Here is a 16322-nt window from a genome sequence, read left to right as displayed (position 1 = left end):
AGAATGACAAACACATTTCAGGAGAACATCTGCACCTTAACACAACATAAACACAACAGAACAAATACCCAGAATCTCATGCAGCCCTGACTCTTCCGGGCTACATTATACACCCCTGCTACCACCAAACCCCGCCCCCACCCCAACCCTGTTCCCTCACACATCAACCAACCCCCCCCTCTGTGCGTCGGTTGAGGTGGGCGGGGTTTGGTAGCGGGGGTGTGTAATGTAGCCCGGAAGAGTTAGGGCTGCATGGGATTCTGGGTATTTGTTCTGTCGTGTTTATGTTGTGTTACGGTGCAGATGTTCTCCCGAAATGTGTTTGTCATTCTTGTTTGGTGTGGGTTCACAGTGTGGCGCATTATTAGTAAGAGTGTTAAAGTTTTTTATACCGCCACCGTCAGTGTAACCTGTGTGGTTGTTGACCAAGTATGCATTGCTGTCACTTACGTGAGCAAGCAGAAGCCCCATACAACGTGGCGGGCGCGCTGGTTGTAGTGGCCGCTAAATGCTGTACCATCACGGCACGTTCGAGAGAACAGTTGCCCTGAAATTCGTAGTCTGCTGGAAAATTCGGGAGGGTTGACAAGTATGACACTGTCAAGCGCCATTCATATTAAACCCGCGGGCCGCACTAACATTCAATTTTCATATTAAGGTGTGGGCCGCGTGTCTGAGACCCTTGGTTTATACGGTACATAGCACAAAGCAAAAAAATAACTTTGTATGCAGTGTTGTTTAATTTTAAATTTCAAAAGATTTTTGTGGCTCCCATTGTTTTCTTTAATTTGTGAAACTGGTCAAAATGGCTCTTTGGCTGGTAAAGGTTTCCGACCCCTGACCTAGACAGTATGGCACTTTCATGGATTTTTTTCAAAGGGACCATAGTCAGACCAGTTTGGTCTGTAAATGATGCAAGGCAAGACCGTTAATACCACACCACATTAGTCATGCTCACCCTTTAGAGCACAGCTGTAGCTTCCTGGCACTAAACTTGCAGAAAATAGTTCCTAATATATTTAAGCTTTTGTTTTGACATCAAAACATGTTTGGTAAATATGAATGATAATATACAAACCCCGTTTCCATGTAAGTTGGGAAATTGTGTTAGATGTAAATATAAACGAAATACAATGATTTGCAAATCATTTTCAACCCATATTCAGTTGAATATGCTACAAAGACAACATATTTGATGTTCAAACTGATAAACTTTTTTTTTTTTGCAAATAATCATTAACTTTAGAATTTAATGCCAGCAACACGTGACAGAAGTTGGGAAAGGTGGCAATGAATACTGATAAAGTTGAGGAATGCTCATCAAACACTTATTTGGAACATCCCACAGGTGAACAAGCAAATTGGGAACAGGTGGGTGCCATGATTGGGTATAAAAGTAGATTCCATTAAATGCTCAGTCATTCACAAACAAGGATGGGGCGAGGGTCACCACTTTGTCAACAAATTCGTGAGCAAATTGTTGAACAGTTTAAGAAAAACCTTTCTCAACCAGCTATTGCAAGGAATTTAGGGATTTCAGCATCTACGGTCCATAATATCATCAAAGGGTTCAGAGAATCTGGAGAAATCACTGCACGTAAGCAGCTAAGCCCGTGACCTTCGTCCCTCAGGCTGTACTGCATCAACAAGCGACATCAGTGTGTAAAGGATATCACCACATGGGCTCAGGAACACTTCAGAAACCCACTACAGTTGGTCGCTACATCTGTAAGTGCAAGTTAAAACTTTCCTATGCAAGGCGAAAACCGTTAATCAACAACACCCAGAAACGCCGTCGGCTTCGCTGGGCCTGAGCTCATCTAAGATGGACTGATACAAAGTGGAAAAGTGTTCTGTGGTCTGACGAGTCCACATTTCAAATTGTTTTTGGAAACTGTGGACGTCGTGTCCTCCGGACCAAAGAGGAAAAGAACCATCCGGATTGTTATAGGCGCAAAGTTGAAAAGCCAGCATCTGTGATGGTATGGGGGTGTATTAGTGCCCAAGACATGGGTAACTTACACATCTGTGAAGGCGCCATTAATGCTGAAAGGTACATACAGGTTTTGGAGCAACATATGTTGCCATCCAAGCAACGTTACCATGGACGCCCCTGCTTATTTCAGCAAGACAATGCCAAGCCACGTGTTACATCAACGTGGCTTCATAGTAAAAGAGTGCGGGTACTAGACTGGCCTGCCTGTAGTCCAGACCTGTCTCCCATTGAAAATGTGTGGCGCATTATGAAGCCTAAAATACCACAACGGAGACCCCTGGACTGTTGAACAACTTAAGCTGTACATCAAGCAAGAATGAGAAAGAATTCCACCTGAGAAGCTTAAAAGAGGTGTCTCTTCAGTTTCCAAACGTTTACTGAGTGTTGTTAAAAGGAAAGGCCATGTAACACAGTGGTGAACATTCCCTACGCTACTGCATTTGAATGTTGGTCATTAGGGTGGCACTGTTAGAACACATTATTATTATTATTGGTCATAGACATATAATTTACAGTTTTATCAGAATGTCTTCCGCTAACATCCACGTAACCCCGGCGCTGATCCCATTAAAGCTGCTGTCTTATCGCCCTTATCTGCTTTGGATCGGACAGGAGCTTAAGTGCCTCTCTGCTCGTCGGCGAGCTTTAAGGGCCGACGTTCCATTATTCCGCAGCTCAAGGTTACGACCTTGAGAGGATACAAAACAAAAAAAAAAAGAATTGATTAAAGAATCAAATCATCTGATGTTATCGTCAATGTCTTAATCATGGATGACACAACTTAAAAGTGCACATCAGTGCTTCAGCAAAGCAACATAAACGCCTATATGTGGGCCAATACTGCCACCTAGGGGCAGACTGGTGACACAACTAAATAAGCAAGATACAAAAATGACACTCACTTTCAGCACTCCAAATTTAGCAACTGAGCTGCTTTTTTTTTTTTTTTTTTTTTTTTTACTGCTAAAATATACGGACGTTGTTTTTACATTTCTGAACATGGAAAAAAGTACCACTTTTACTTTTACATTCAAATTATGGCAACTGAGCTGCCAGTTTGTTTTTTTTACTGTAAAATCTACGGTTGCTTTTACAGTGCATTACTGTAAATGGAGAAACGGTTCTACTGTTATTTTTACAGCTACATTTTAGCAACTGAGCTACCAGTTTTTTTTCCTGTAAAATTAGTTTTTTGGTTTTTTTTACACAGAATTACTGTAGAGTGAAAACTACCACCTATATGGTAAAATTCTGGCAAATGAGCCGTTTTTTACCGTAAAATCTAGTGACTTTTTTTCACAGTGCATTTCTATGAAATTAAAAAACAGTACTACTGTTATTTTTACGGTAAAATTTAAGAGACTGAGATGCCAGGTTTTTTTTTTAACCGTAAAATCTACGGTTGCTTTTACAGTGCATTTCTGTAAATGGAGAAACGGTACTACTGTTATTTTTACAGCAACATTTTAGCGACTGAGCTACCAGCAGTTGAATTTTTTTTACACAGAATTACTGTAAAGTGAAAAACTAACACTTTTACGGTAAAATTCTGGCTAATGAGCCGTTTGTTACCGTAAAATCTAGTGACTTTTTTCCCACAGTGCATTACTTTAAATGAAAAAACGGTTCTACTGTTATTTTTACAGTAAAATTGCAACGACTGAGGTGCCAGTTTTTTATTACCGTAAAATCTACGTGTTTGTTTTTCACATAATTTCTTTAGAGTAAACTGCACCACTTCTAATTTTACGGTAAAAATCTGGCAACTCAGCTGCCCGTTTTTTTACTGTAAAATCTACTGACGTTTTTACAGTGCAGTACTGATGAAAAAACAGTACCACTTTTATTTTTACAGTCAAATTATGACGACTGAGTTAACAGTTTTTTTTTTTACTGTAAAATCTACGATTGCTTTTACAGTGCATTACTGTAAATGGAGAAACGGTACTACTGTTATTTTTACAGCGACATTTTAGCGAATGAGCTACCAGTTTTTTTTACCGTAAAATCTCTTAGGTTGTTTTTACACAGAATTACTGTAAAGTGAAAAACTACCACTTTTACGGTAAAATTCTGGCAAATCAGCCGTATTTACCGTAAAATGTAGTGACTTTTTTCCACAGTGCATTACTTTAAATGAAAAAACGGTATTACTGTTATTTTTACGGTAAAATGTAAGTTTATTTTTACCGTAAAATCTATGTGATTGTTTTCCACAGAATTATTTTAGCGTAAACTCTACCACTTATAATTTTGCAGTAAAATTCTTTTTTTTTTCAGTAAATGGAAAAACGGTAACACTTTCATTTTAATAGCACAATTCTGGTGACCGAGCTGCCAGTATTTTTAATTGTTAAATCCATAATTGTTTTTACAGTACATAAGTGTAAATGTAAAAAAAAAAAAAAAGTACTACTGTTATTTTTACAGTAAAATTCTGGTTTATTTTATTTACAAAATCTTGGAGACAAATGTAATATAAAGTATTAAGAGATAGGAACAGACCCAACAAAGCAACCAAGAGAGCTAGCTCTCTTAGGCTACCCACTAGCCAATGTCCGCTTCGCGCGAATGAGCAAGAATCAGTCCAGGGAGATTTAAAGTGTCTGATACATGCTCAGGGCTCCATGAAGCTCGTCCATTCCTCCTTTTTTTTTTAAATTAATTTTAGAAAAAAAAGTTTATAAAATTTTAAAAAAGAAAATAATTTAAAGGAAAAAAACAAGCTTGTCCATTCCTTTTTTAAATAGGTAGAATTAAAAAAAAAAAAAGAAGAAATTTAAAGAGGAAAAAAAGCTTGTCCATTCCTTTTTTTAAATAAATAAAATCATTTTTGCTTTAAATAATTTAAAAAAAAAAAAAGAACCTTGTCAATTATTAATTTTAAATAAAATAAATATAACTTAAAGGAAGAAAAAAAAAGCTTGTTCATTCCTTTTTTCAAATAAGAAAAATGAAAGTAAATTTAAAAAAAAAGCTCATTCCTTTTAAAAAAAAAAAAAAAAATTTAAAGAAAAAAAGATAGTCTCTTCCCTTTTTTAATAAATAAAATGAAATATGAAATATATATATATATATATATATATATATATATATATATATATATATTAAAAAAAGCTTGTCCATTCCTTTTTTAAATAAATCAAATATTTCATTTATTTAAAAAAACTTTTTTTTTTAAAGAAGCTCTTCCATGCAATTCTCAACACTAGCTCTGCCTCTTCTTACGCATCTCCTCCGGCCTCCACGTGGACTCCTTTATGGCAGAAGGCCACATGCAAACATGGCCATGGCTGCGCCGAAGCGGATACAAAAGTTCATCAAAAAGCAGCGCTGTAGCCACAAAAGGCAAAAAACACACAACAGCACCATCTTACTTATATTTATTATGTGTGCATCTTTCTTTAAAATCTAGTGACGCTTGTTTTTGAAATGTAATCTATGGTCATTGAACGCACCACAGTTATGTGCTATGAGATGCAAAAGTGAAACTTAAACAACTTTGTACGATGCTGCCACAATTATATTTATTACATTTTTACCTTTTTTCTATCACCTCATTCTGGTTCTCACGTGTTTATGTTGTGTGTAAAATGCATAAACGTGAGCCTTGATGACTTTACGACGTCTGTGTCGAGTGAACAGGGAAGCTCAAACAACCTTATTATTGAGCTTAATAATCAAATGTGATTATTATTTTAGCTTTTATGACGTTGTATTTTATAACTGACGGATTTAAATGATAGAAATATTCTTTACAAAAGCCCAGGTTATGGTCATGTGGCCCTCTCTAGTGGTTGTGGCCCCACAAGTGTTTATGCTCGGCATATTCTGAAAATCATTAAATCATGCACCATTGAATACTTGTATGATTTTTATACACTTTTTTGCAGTATACAGGAGACCTGGAAAAGTAACTTGAATATGCAAATCAGTTACTTTTCTAGAGTACAGTACAGCTAACAGACTAGTGCTGAAGAACCAAAGCTGTTCTTGCACTCAATTGATTTGTGTTTTGAGAAAAGATAAGATGAGATAAAAGTTTAAGGATGCCCAGAAGGTCAATTAATTTGCACAGAACTGATAACAATAAACAAACATATTCACTCGGCCACTAAAATGTCAGCTGTTGTCTTAAGATCACTAAATGTGTTAATTCATAAAACACTGGATAAACTTTGACAATAATCTACAAAAGTATTTAGCTTTCATTACATTTGTTAAAAAAGACATGAAAATGGACAATGTTGAATATTTGTTTCTACACATTAGTGATGTGTGGATCGATACTGAAATAGCGATACCAGACCTTTATGCTTGAATATCGTTCCTCAAATTAAAATATCGATACTTTAGTTCAGCGGTGTCCAAACGTTTTCCACCAAGGGCCGCATACTGAAAAGTCAAAGTATGTGGGGGCCACATTGATATTTTCTCTTTTTCAAATAAAATGCTAAAACAGATAATTGTGCCAGCCATGTATTATAGGTGACTATATTATTATGAATTATTAGTTGGAACATTTAAGCTCATTACTGTCAGAGTTTGTAGGACACGAACCCCAAGATGCAGAGAAGGCGGAAGGCGTTATACGGGAAAACAAGATTTAATGTTTATAAAATAAAGGAAAAAACACAAACCAGGAACTAGGAACAGGAAACAGGATGCCAGGGAAACAAGAACTGGAAGACGAGGAACAAAAAGACAGCAGACTACAAACAGCTACAGAATATAGCTTACCGCTACCGCATTCGGCTACACTGACAACGACAAGTAGAAATGACAATGATCCAGCACTGACTGGAGGGGAAGGCAGGTTTAAATAGCAGCTGGCTGATTGACACCAGGTGTGGCCAGGTGCCAATCAGCCACAGCTGAGGGGACACAGCACTCAGGGAGACAAGTAGGAAATAAAGACAAAATAAAAGTGCTGGACAGAAAACTAAGACAAACGCAGAGAAAAAACTAAAACACAGTCAAACTGTCAGGGACAAGCCTGACAATTACAGCCCAGTTTTTTGCTCTTTTTTCTTACATTTTTACTATTGTTTTGTTCTGTAAGAATAGAATAAAAAATAATACAATTGTGTACCGAGTGTGTCAAAAAAATGCTGCTTGTACGAAAATATAAATACATTTAACCGTGTTTATTATGGTTGTTGAGTTTTTTCAAAATAATGCATGACTTAGTATTTTATTTTTTAATGAACTAATTTTAAGTATTTTTTATTTGTATTTTAAGAGCTAATATTTCAGATAAGGGGTGTCTAGTATGCAGGGCCATATTAAAAAACATTTTTTTAAATGCTAAAAACAGTTATTGTGTCAGCTTTGTATTATAGGTGACTAAAGATATTATTATTAATTATTAAAACGTTTCTTTAAGATTTGCCGTTTTTTTGCTTGTAAGAATAAAATAAAAATAATACCATTGTGTAACTGCATAACCTCGTGTGTCCAAAATTATGTCTGTACGAAAATATTAATGTTCAGTTATACATTTAACAGTGTTTATGATGGTTATTGTAATTTTTCTAATTATAATTTTTTTTAATTATTTTATATTTAATTAACTAAACTTTGTTTATATTTTAAGTATATTTTATTTTTTATTTTGATAGCTTATAAGAGTTTAGAAAAAAGGTGTCTCAACCTTTTCAATCAAGGGCCACATACTGAAACGTCAAGAGCTAAATGCTAAAAAGAGATATTATATTTAAATTAATATTTTATAGGTGACGAATCATATTGTTATGGTTATTTGTTTAAAAATGTAAGCTTTTGCTATTTTTTTTCTTACATTTTTACTGTTTGTTTTCAGATAGCTATGTTGTTATTTGAAAATACACAACTTTTTGAAACACGTTGGGTCCATTTGCACAAAGTATCCGATCGGTATCGCCGATACCAGCCAGAATATTACTTGGTATTGGATTAAAAAGAAAATCAGCATTACTGCACATATGAAGAACACACAATTAGGATAAAAATTAAATAAAATGATGGCAAAACAACTATGAAAAAATTCCACAAAAATGTAAATATGCAGGAATCTGCCTTTTTATTATTCACATAACATTTTTAAAATATCAACCAAGTTAGAATATATTTTTGTATTAATGATAAATATATATATATATATATATATATATATATATATATATATATATATATATATATATATATATATATATATATATATATACAAATATGAATATTTAAATTCTTTTTTTCCCTAATCTTGCCCATTTCAGGGCCTTTAAAAAATGTTTGAATCCCAGTGGAGCATTATATTGATAAAACACTGCATAAATCCCCTAGTTGTGATAGGAGTCTTATAACAATAAATAAATAATATTAAAGACCGAAAATGGGAGAATAAACTAAACTTGTTTGGGGCCACACAAAGCCTAGGACCAATGAATACAAGTTGGGTGACAAAAAAGGCCCTTGGGCCGCACTTTGGACACCCATGCAGAAACATAAGATTTTGGACACAGGTGTCAAACTCAAGGCCCGGGGGCCAGATCTGGCCCGTGACATTATTTTATCTGGCCTGCAAACACCTGGAAATGATGTGTGTCAATAAAGTAGTTAATATTTTCTCACTAAATGTAATTGATTTATTTCATTTTGACAGAAAAAATATATGTATTGTTTGAAATTGCATACCTTTTAAACTTTAATAGTATCCATTATTGCAACAAATATTACAGTATAATATACTTTCCAAACATTTTGTCTAAATAAAAATAAATATTTAAATATCTGCTTGACTTATGATTTTACAGCAAACTACCCATCAAATTAATAAAAATGACAATACATTTTACGGTGTTCTTTACAGCATATTACTGCAAATCAGGAAAAAAACAACCATTTTTTTGCGTTAAAATTCTGTTGTATGACATGCCGGTTTTTGACTGTAAAATCTTGTTTTTAACGGTGTATTACTGTGAATGGAAAAAACGATCCATTTGTTTTTACGGTACAAAAACTGGCAGCTACGTTGCCAGAATAAAAAAGGAACTTGTACTGTTTTTCCATTAACAATATAATGTTGTAAAAACCAATGTATATTCAACTCAGACATTCTGGCAACTGAGCTGCCAGCTTTTTCCGTAACCCCCCCTCTAAAAAACAGTGGTACTGTTTTTACACTTTTGTAAAAAAAAATAAAAAAAATTCAAAAACACTATTTTACAGTAAAATGTTATAAATGTAAAATTTTTACTGTAAAGTCAACCGTCTACTTAAAACAATTTATATAATTAATAATGAAAACACAGTGGCAAATTCATACATTATTTACTGTTACAAGTGGCCCTCTGATGGCAGCCATAACTGCGATGTGGCCCTCAATGAAAACGAGTTTGACATCCCTGATTTAGGACGTGACCATGTACAATATTTGAAAAAGAAAGTACATCTACACACTCCATACATCCTCACTATCTATATATATATATATATATATATATATATATATATTTATTTTATTTTATTTTTTTTAATGTATTTTTTTATTTATTATTATTATTATTATTTATTTTTTTATTTTTTGTCCTGTCCAGCTTCTCAGGCAAATCATATAGTTGATGTAGATGCCCATATCGGCTGTACAAATTTACTTTACAAAAGAGAAGTGTGGGATACTTCTCTTGTTGCCTTATTTGTATTTGACTTTATTAAATAGATTTATATTATTATTTGGTGCAGCCGGGCCGGAGCAGGAGGGAATTGTAAGAGGAAAAAAAGGAAGACAGAGGGGGAAATTGTGGGCACAAGAGGGGGATAAGACAGAGAGATGACAACAACAACAGCAAACACAACAATAACAACAATAGAACAACATCAGCAAATAGGATATGTACAAATATGATGGTAAAAGTGATAGCAAAGAAGCAGTTAGTGAAATAAATAATACAGAAATGACAATGAACATTATTACACTACAGATGGAGCAATACAAATACCAATATAAATAGCACTATTGATAATGAATAATAACAATCATTACCTCTATTATCAACAATACAATTGTTCAAATGCAACAATACACGTATGTAATGATAACTTGAAATAGAAAAGAAAGCAGATAAATGGAGGGGACGAAAGAGAAGCAGACTATATTAACCTTGTAGATTGTTATAGTAACAATATGTTAAGCTTTGTCAGTGTGCCATGTGTTACTCAGTTTACCGTAGGGCAACAACGTTAATATATGTTCGATGAAACGTGATTATATGCATGAGTGTATGTATGTATATGTACTTGTATATGTACAGTATGTGTATATGTATGTTTGTACAGTGAATGCATATGTACAGGATGTGTATATGTACAAACCCCGTTTCCATATGAGTTGGGAAATTGTGTTAGATGTAAATATAAACGGAATACAATGATTTGCAAATCCTTTTCAACCCATATTCAGTTGAATATGCTACAAAGACAACATATTTGATGTTCAAACTCATAAACTTTATTTTTTTTTTGCAAATAATAATTAACTTAGAATTTCATGGCTGCAACACGTGCCAAAGTAGTTGGGAAATGGCATGTTCACCACTGTGTTACATCACCTTTTCTTTTAACAACACTCAATAAACGATTGGGAACTGAGGAGACACATTTTTTAAGCTTCTCAGGTGGAATTCTTTCCCATTCTTGCTTGATGTACAGCTTAAGTTGTTCAACAGTCCGGGGGTCTCCGTTGTGGTATTTTAGGCTTCATAATGCGCCACACATTTTCAATGGGAGACAGGTCTGAACTACAGGCAGGCCAGTCTAGTACCCGCACTCTTTTACTATGAAGCCACATTGATGTAACACGTGGCTTGGCATTGTCTTGCTGAAATAAGCAGGGGCGTCCATGGTAACGTTGCTTGGATGGCAACATATGTTGCTCCAAAACCTGTATGTACCTTTCAGCATTAATGGCACCTTCACAGATGTGTAAGTTACCCATGTCTTGGGCACTAATACGCCCCCATACCATCACAGATGCTGGCTTTTCAACTTTGCGCCTATAACAATCCGGATGGTTCTTTTCCTCTTTGGTCCGGAGGACACGACGTCCACAGTTTCCAAAAACAATTTGAAATGTGGACTCGTCAGACCACAGAACACTTTTCCACTTTGTATCAGTCCATCTTAGATGAGCTCAGGCCCAGCAAATCCGACGGCGTTTCTGGGTGTTGTTGATAAAGGGTTTTCGCCTTGCATAGGAGAGTTTTAACTTGCACTTACAGATGTAGTGACCAACTGTAGTTACTGACAGTGGGTTTCTGAAGTGTTCCTGAGCCCATGTGGTGATATCCTTTGCACACTGATGTCGCTTGTTGATGTAGTACAGCCTGAGGGATCGAAGGTCACGGGCTTAGCTGCTTACGTGCAGTGATTTCTCCAGATTCTCTGAACCCTTTGATGATATTATGGACTGTAGATGGTGAAATCCCTAAATTCCTTGCAATAGCTGCTTGAGAAATGTTTTTCTTAAACTGTTCAACAATTTGCTCACGCATTTGTTGACCAAGTGGTGACCCTCGCCCCATTCTTGTTTGTGAATGACTGAGCATTTCATGGAATCTTTTTTTATACCCAATCATGGCACCCACCTGTTCCCAATTTGCCTGTTCACCTGTGGGATGTTCCAAATAAGTGTTTGATGAGCATTCCTCAACTTTATCAGTATTTATTGCAACCATTCCCAACTTCTTTGTCACGTGTTGCTGGCATCAAATTCTAAAGTTAATGATTATTTGCAACAAAAAAAAAAAATGTTTCTCAGTTTGAACATCAAATATGTTGTCTTTGTAGCATATTCAACTGAATATGGGTTGAAAATGATTTGCAAATCATTGTATTCCGTTTATATTTACATCTAACACAATTTCCCAACTCATATGGAAACGGGGTTTGTATGTTTGTAAAGTGAATATATATGTACAGTATGTATGTTTGTACAGTACAACCTCACTATATAAAAGAGGCCCTCCCTGTGACTCACTTTGGTGACAACCTTGACCAGTAAAGAGTGGCGTACCTGCTCAGGTGAGAAGCTACGTCACAGAGAGGGTATTGGGTTGACGCCTGACCAAAGGTTATTATGGGTTATTTCCATGGGCAGGGCTTCAGGGCGAGACCGGTGACACTCGACAAAGACAAAACTAAGACTAAGAGCGCTCACTCCGGGATGTACATGCCTTAATATTGCATTGGCGGGCGATGTCAGGCAAGAAGAAGGTTTTCTTACGGCAATAAACGATCTTCGCGCACCCTCCAGCGCATGAGCCAATGGCAGCGCGTCGGGGGGCGTGCACTTCCGGCGGGCTCGTGCAGACGCAGCGCAGTGGGCGTCGACCGGAGCGTTTCTCAGGAGTTTCATACATGACTTCCCGATTATCCGCACCCAAGTTGGGCCACTCGAGTTCGGGACATTAGCCGCCGCGCAGCCGAGCCTACAGCGATGACGGAGAGCTCCGCCAACAAACTGCTCAACGGGGACGTCTGTCGCCGCGCCTCGAGTGGCCAGAAAGCGAGCAAAAATGGCTTCGTGAAGAACCACTGCCTGTTCCAACAGCCGCAGAAGTATCGTCGCCCCGGGGAGAAGGTGAGGCCCGCCCGCCCCTCAACCGCTCCACGGAGGACGGCCCCCCCCGAACCCTTTCACATCTCCGAGCTAAATGTTGACCTTTTCTTTGATAAAGCTAAGAATATTTTTTTTTGCCGTATTTTTTATTTTTTTATTTTAAATGTGCCTTTGAGGCGCCATACATACGTCACACGACTCAACCGTCAAACATTTCATTTTTGAGCAAACCCCATGAATAAAAACTACCATTTAAACAAAATATTAGACGAACCCCATTAAATTGGTGAGAATATGTAAAGTTGTCCGCCATGTCAACAAACAAATGTGTGTTTACCTTTTACTATTGTCACGTTAAACACATTTAGCATGTGCATTTTGTTGTCTCTTTGCTTGGATTCCCGTTCAATAAGCAATATTTACATTATTGTTTTTAATCTAGTGTGATATTAATTGATTTAGTGGAGTTTAACTGGCTAACTAGTTGTCTCCATACAGGAAGTCCATTATTTTGAAATGCATGGTTTATGTGTCACAATTCAACACGTTCGAGAAATAGTAGAAAGAAGCAGATCTTATTTAAACGGTATTTAATATTAAATAAGTTAAACTCACTAGTTGCCTCCAATAAATGGAAGTTACATGGGTGCCATTATTTTGAAATACATGGTTTACGTGTTTCATTACGTTGTACATGTGAACAATTCCACATGTCCGAAAAGTAGTAGGAAGAAGCAGATCTTACTAACAAACCCCATGAATAAAAACTACTATTTAAACAAAATATTAGACGAACCCCATTAAATTGGTTAGAATATGTAAAGTTGTCCACCATGTCAACAAACAAATGTGTGTCTACCTTTTACTATTGTCACGTTAAACACATTTAACATGTGCATTTTGTTGTCTCTTTGCTTGGATTCCCGTTCAATAAGCAATATTTACATTATTGTTTATAGTCCAGTGTGATATTAATTGATTTAGTGGAGTTTAACTGGCTAACTAGTTGTCTCCAATGGTCGGATATTACAGGAAGTCCATTATTTTGAAATGCATGGTTTATGTGTCACAATTCAACATGTTCGAGAAATAGTAGAAAGAAGCGGATCTTATTTAAACGGTATTTATTATTAAATAAGTTAAACTAACTAGTTGCTTCCAATAAATGGAAGTTACAAGGGTGCCATTATTTTGAAATACATGGTTTACGTGTTTCATTACGTTGTACATTTGTACAATTCCACATGTCCTAAAAGTAGTAGGAATAAGCAGATCTTACTAACAAACCCCATGAATAAAAACTACTATTTAAACAAAATATTAGACGAACCCCATTAGATTGGTTAGAATATGTAAAGTTGTCCGCCATGTCAACAAACAAATGTGTGTTTACCTTTTACTATTGTCACGTTAAACACATTTAACATGTGCATTTTGTTGTCTCTTTGCTTGGATTCCCGTTCAATAAGCAATATTTACATTATTGTTTATAGTCCAGTGTGATATTAATTGATTTAGTGGAGTTTAACTGGCTAACTAGTTGTCTCCAATGGTCGGACGTTACAGGAAGTCCATTATTTTGAAATGCATGGTTTATGTGTCACAATTCAACATGTAGTCATCAATAGTAGGAAGAAGCAGATCTTTTTTAAACGGTATTTATTATTAAATAAGTTAAACTAACTAGTTGCCTCCAATAAATGGAAGTTACATGGTTGCCATTATTTTGAAATACATGGTTTACGTGTTTCATTACGTTGTACATTTGTACAATTTCACATGTCCAAAAAAAAGTAGTAAGAAGCAGATCTTACTAACAAACCCCATGAAAAAAACTACTATTTAAACAAAATATTAGACGAACCCCATTAAATTGGTGAGAATATGTAAAGTTGTCCGCCATGTCAACAAACAAATGTGTGTTTACCTTTTACTATTGTCACGTTAAACACATTTAACATGTGCATTTTGTTGTCTCTTTGCTTGGATTCCCGTTCAATAAGCAATATTTACATTATTGTTTTTAATCTAGTGTGATATTAATTGATTTAGTGGAGTTTAACTGGCTAACTAGTTGTCTCCATACAGGAAGTCCATTATTTTGAAATGCATGGTTTATGTGTCACAATTCAACACGTTCGAGAAATAGTAGAAAGAAGCAGATCTTATTTAAACGGTATTTAATATTAAATAAGTTAAGCTAACTAGTTGCCTCCAATATATGGAAGTTACATGGGTGCCATTATTTTTGAAATACATGGTTTACGTGTTTCATTACGTTGTACATTTTTACAATTCCACATGTCCAAAAAGTGGTAGGAAGAAGCAGATCTTACTAACAAACCCCATGAATAAAAACTACTATTTAAACAAAATATTAGAAGAACCCCATTAAATTGGTTAGAATATGTAAAGTTGTCCGTCATGTCAACAAACAAATGTGTGTTTACCTTTTACTATTGTCACGTTAAACACATTTAACATGTGCATTTTGTTGTCTCTTTGCTTGGATTCCCGTTCAATAAGCAATATTTACATTATTGTTTATAGTCCAGTGTGATATTAATTGATTTAGTGGAGTTTAACTGGCTAACTAGTTGTCTCCAATGGTCGGACGTTACAGGAAGTTCATTATTTTGAAATGCATGGTTTATGTGTCACAATTCAACACGTTCGAGAAATAGTAGGAAGAAGCAGATCTTATTTAAACGGTATTTATTATTAAATAAGTTAAACTAACTAGTTGCCTCCAATAAATGGAAGTTACATGGGTGCCATTATTTTGAAATACATGGTTTACGTGTTTCATTACGTTGTACATTTGTACAATTCCACATGTCCGAAAAGTAGTAGGAAGAAGCAGATCTTACTAACAAACCCCATGAATAAAAACTACTATTTAAACAAAATATTAGACGAACCCCATTAAATTGGTGAGAATATGTAAAGTTGTCCGCCATGTCAACAAACAAATGTGTGTTTACCTTTTACTATTGTCACGTTAAACACATTTAACATGTGCATTTTGTTGTCTCTTTGCTTGGATTCCCGTTCAATAAGCAATATTTACATTATTGTTTATAGTCCAGTGTGATATTAATTGATTTAGTGGAGTTTAACTGGCTAACTAGTTGTCTCCAATGGTCGGACGTTACAGGAAGTCCATTATTTTGAAATGCATGGTTTATGTGTCACAATTCAACACGTTCGGGAAATAGTAGGAAGAAGCAGATCTTATTTAAACGGTATTTATTATTAAATAAGTTAAGCTAACTAGTTGCCTCCAATATATGGAAGTTACATGGGTGCCATTATTTTTTAAATACATGGTTTACGTGTTTCATTACGTTGTACATTTTTACAATTCCACATGTCCAAAAAGTGGTAGGAAGAAGCAGATCTTACTAACAAACCCCATGAATAAAAACTACTATTTAAACAAAATATTAGAAGAACCCCATTAAATTGGTTAGAATATGTAAAGTTGTCCGCCATGTCAACAAACAAATGTGTGTTTACCTTTTACTATTGTCACGTTAAACACATTTAACATGTGCATTTTGTTGTCTCTTTGCTTGGATTCCCGTTCAATAAGCAACATTTACATTATTGTTTATAGTCCAGTGTGATATTAATTGATTTAATGGAGTTTAACCGGTTAACTAGTTGTCTCCAATGGTCGGACGTTACAGGAAGTCCATTATTTTGAAATGCATGGTTTATGTGTCACAA

At 35.4% G+C, this 16322-nt stretch overlaps 1 protein-coding gene across 1 annotated transcript in view; it reads left to right on the top strand.

Moving 5' to 3' along the window:
- Window positions 1-12364: 12364 nt before the first annotated feature.
- sptlc2b (serine palmitoyltransferase, long chain base subunit 2b) overlaps window positions 12365-16322 on the top strand; it is a 79365-nt gene continuing 75407 nt past the window's right edge. Inside the window, exon 1 of the mRNA XM_061987049.2 lies at window positions 12365-12611. Coding sequence (XP_061843033.1) covers window positions 12468-12611 — 144 coding nt within the window. The 5' untranslated portion in view covers window positions 12365-12467. The remainder of the gene's footprint in view (window positions 12612-16322) is intronic.

This window comes from Nerophis lumbriciformis, linkage group LG26, assembly GCF_033978685.3.
Source record: "Nerophis lumbriciformis linkage group LG26, RoL_Nlum_v2.1, whole genome shotgun sequence".
NCBI classification, from domain to species: Eukaryota; Metazoa; Chordata; class Actinopteri; order Syngnathiformes; family Syngnathidae; genus Nerophis; species Nerophis lumbriciformis.
This window is presented reverse-complemented; position numbering and strand designations above follow the sequence as displayed.